Source organism: Scardinius erythrophthalmus, assembly GCF_964197995.2.
Source record: "Scardinius erythrophthalmus genome assembly, chromosome: 18".
NCBI classification, from domain to species: Eukaryota; Metazoa; Chordata; class Actinopteri; order Cypriniformes; family Leuciscidae; genus Scardinius; species Scardinius erythrophthalmus.
Window position 1 is genome coordinate 40,456,118 of NC_138238.1, and position 3,600 is coordinate 40,459,717.

Below are 3,600 nucleotides of genomic sequence, written 5' to 3' on the forward strand. Positions count from 1 at the left end.
TGAATATTCTTGTTTTGGTTGACTGAGAAGACATACAGTACATACAGAAGAAAACACTGATGGTGATATAGTGCCATCTGCTGGTACATCAAGCAAATACCTTGCAATCTCTCATACAGACATCTCATCTGTCTTGATCTCTGACAAATGCAAGACACAGGGTAATATAGTGCACTGCTCTTTGGGTGTGGCTTTCAAAAGAAGTAACTCTTTTATAAATAATGAACAATCTTGCATTGGAGACACAGAATGAGGTAAATACATAAGTGCAAATTGCATTTCACTTTTGCAGGCATGAAGATTCAAGTATTCTGGGAAATAGTAAAAAAATAAAAACAACCAAACAACAAAAAAACTGTATCCCTGAAATAGAGAATCAAATTCTACATACATTTCCAACATGCACCTGTTTTGTTTTTTACAATTGCATGTATTGTATTTCTAGCTGATTTTCAACATTCAAATAGGAAGGAGGAAGGTGAAAGACTGACAGAATAAATAATAAAGGTAAACTAATATAAAATCTAACTTCGTTACCTTGTTTGATTAAATAAGGACTTGAATACAACATTTTTACATCAAATCCAGCTCAAAGTCAAGTCAAGTCATCTTCATTTATATAGCGCTTTTAACAATGTAGATTGTTTCAAAGCAGCTTTACAGAGATAAACGTTTAATTTAAGGTAACAGAGATTGTTTTGGCTTTATAGCGGTTCTTAAAGTTATTTTCCAGCTAAAGTTAGTTTTGATTGATTTGCTTCCGTCGCAACGATCATTTGTTATTAAATTAGGGGCCGCTAAGACGACACCATTCTCTCTACACAGACTTTAAACGCGAACCTGTGAGAAACGCTGATGGCGTTCACATGCGCATTTAGAATTGGTTCTATAGTTATGTGCGTTTGAATATATGTGCGCAGGTTTGTAATTCCCTACAAACCAAGCCTAAACAAAGTACTGGTGTTTCCTTATAATTTTTGATACTGAATTTTATTTTATTTGATCAGTTCGGGGTAGATACGCGAATTGAGTTTTCCGACAACGCTTTATCTGTAGAGTGGTAAAGGGATCCTCCATAGGGAGAGACTAGTTGGCACTTCAGCACTGCGTTGTCATCGGTCCAGGCGAAGGTCCTTCATCAGATCTGGATACGGCCTGGATCCGGCAGGCTGCGGGAAAACCTCGGGATAAACAAAGACACTAAAATTAGCGTAGATGCCATTCTTCTCATGATGTAACGAGTACATCAGGATTTATGGGAAGTGTTCCCGGTTCTGGCTGACCTAATCTATGCAGCCTAGACAGCCTAACAAAGTGCGTCTCGGCAGAAAGTAAAAACATTAAGAAAGAGATAGTTACAGTGACATTACCTTGACGTAAAAACAAAACAAAATAAATTATACATCAACTTGTATTTTTTGTATGCATGCAGGTTTCATATAGTTTTGAGAAACGGATGCCATTCTCAAATTATTTTATAAATTTTATATAATATATATAATTTATATAATTTTATATAAATTACGAATAAATTAAGACAAAAAAATAGTGTCAAAATAGAAACAAGTAGGAAAACAATTACAGAGTCAAACTGATAAAAGTAAAAGCAGAATTGAGCCAGATTTCACTCAGATCTTCTCAGTCTCTTGGCATTCTGGTGGATCAGTCAGACTTTGCGATTGTTGACTATATTTAGGACGTCCATTAGCTGTATCTTTCTTATTCCACTCCTCAGTGATCTCTGCCAGTGTCCTCCCTTTGGTTTCAGGTAAAGTGAAACTGATAAAAACACAAGCAGCCACGCAAACAGCGCAGAAGGGAATGAAGCAGAACTGTCCCAGGCCATTAACTATGAATGGAAACGCCATTCCTATGATGAAGAGATTAAGCCACATCATGGATCCGGCAACCATGTAAGCTGCGGGACGTGTCAGTTGGTCAAAGAGCTCGGCTGGGAGGATCCCGGTGACTCCTGCGGGACCCATACCAAAACTGAAGATGTAGGCGAACACGCAGGCCATACTCAGATACGGCATGCCGGCCACTTTGCCCTCCAGCGAGAGAGCAACAGTGAAGACCACCGCCCAGCAAGCCATGAACAGATACCCGCCTGCGAGGAGTAACCTGCGTCCAACATTCTCGATCAGTAGATTACAGGCCAAAGCGGAAGTGAACTCACAGGCACCCGTGCCGATTGTGACATACTGAATCTTGTCCATTGGAATACCGGCTTCCTGAAAGATATAGGAGGCGTAGAAGTAAATGGAATCATTTCCACACAGCATCATGGCACTGCTGGCAGCCATTACAATGCAGAGCTGCCTGCGGAGACTTCTGTCTCGGATCAGTTCCCACAGTGTCTTGGCATGGGCATCACCCGCTCCAGCACGCTCCTGGAGAATCTCTTCCATCTCTTCAGTGAAATCACTGCACGCTCTGAGGCGTTTCAGGGCCTGACCGCATGCCTCTCTATCCCCTCGGTCAATGAGCAAGTAACGCGGGCTCTCTGGAAACCAGGGCAAGGTGATCAGCTGTACTAGTCCGGGGAGAGCATTGCTTGCCAGTAGATAAGGCCAGAGAAATTCACTCCCCAAAACTTCAGTCAGACCCATTATCTGGCCCATCAGGATCCCTAGAGCAGTGAAAACAGCAGAAGAAAAGGCAACGGCACCTCTCAGGTTCTTAGGTGCACTTTCTCCGAAGTACATGGGCTGGACGTTCATACTAACACCAGCATTTACCCCCACAAGCAGACGTGCCAGAATGATCATCTCAAAGGACTCAGCCGAGCGACTGCTCAGAGCCAGGACTGCACTCAGAAAGAGAAAGCTGTTGTTCAGCAGAAGGGAACCCTTCCGTCCAAACTTAATAGCCATTGGGCCAGCAAGCAGGGATCCCAAAAGTCCTCCGAGTGAGTAAGTGGAAACAATAAAGGTCCATATCAGTGTCACCTGACTAGGCTCAAGAGCTGTACCCCATCTCTCCATACAGGTCTCATTAATGAACTTCTGAATATAAGATGTGGGTGCATTAATGATAGAAATATTATAGCCATACTGAAAAGTGCCACCAATGGCTGCAGAGCACACAGTTAATGCAAGAGTACGTGTGCACCCTCCTTGCTTCGTAGTTTCATTCATTTTTAAAATAAATAAATAAATAAATTCTTATTTATATAGTCAAAAGAAAGAAGTAACTCACATGTAAATATCTATGCCATTATTGACCAATTATAAAAATATCTAGCAAGAAAAAAGGCACGTGCTGTCCTCGGTGATCTCCTGTCATTGAACTGTGCGATGCAGCTGGAGCACTTCCTCAAAAATGACGTCAGTCTGTCGCTCTTTCAAAATAAGAGTCCTGTTGCGTGCAATATAATTACAGTTCCAATGAACACTGTAAAACGACCCTCAGGTGAAAGACTCAATAAGCCTTTCTTAAACTGTAAACACTTTAAACCTTCTGACAGTGATCTTGAAGTGGTGATATCAGGACTGCAGATACTCTCAGATCATAAACTGGGGAACAATAGTCCATTAAATACATGGAAGAAAGGAAGAAAAAGAGAGAGGAGAAAAAAATAAGAAGGGACTTTCAGAG

At 41.4% G+C, this 3,600-nt stretch overlaps 1 protein-coding gene across 1 annotated transcript; it reads right to left on the bottom strand.

The window, feature by feature from the left end:
• Positions 1–1,056: 1,056 nt before the first annotated feature.
• On the bottom strand, positions 1,057–3,241 carry LOC308706562 (solute carrier family 2, facilitated glucose transporter member 11). The gene has a single exon (XM_081392297.1). The coding sequence runs from the start codon at positions 3,138–3,140 to the stop codon at positions 1,629–1,631; it is 1,512 nt and encodes a 503-aa protein (XP_081248423.1). The 5' UTR covers positions 3,141–3,241; the 3' UTR covers positions 1,057–1,628.
• Positions 3,242–3,600: the final 359 nt, after the last annotated feature.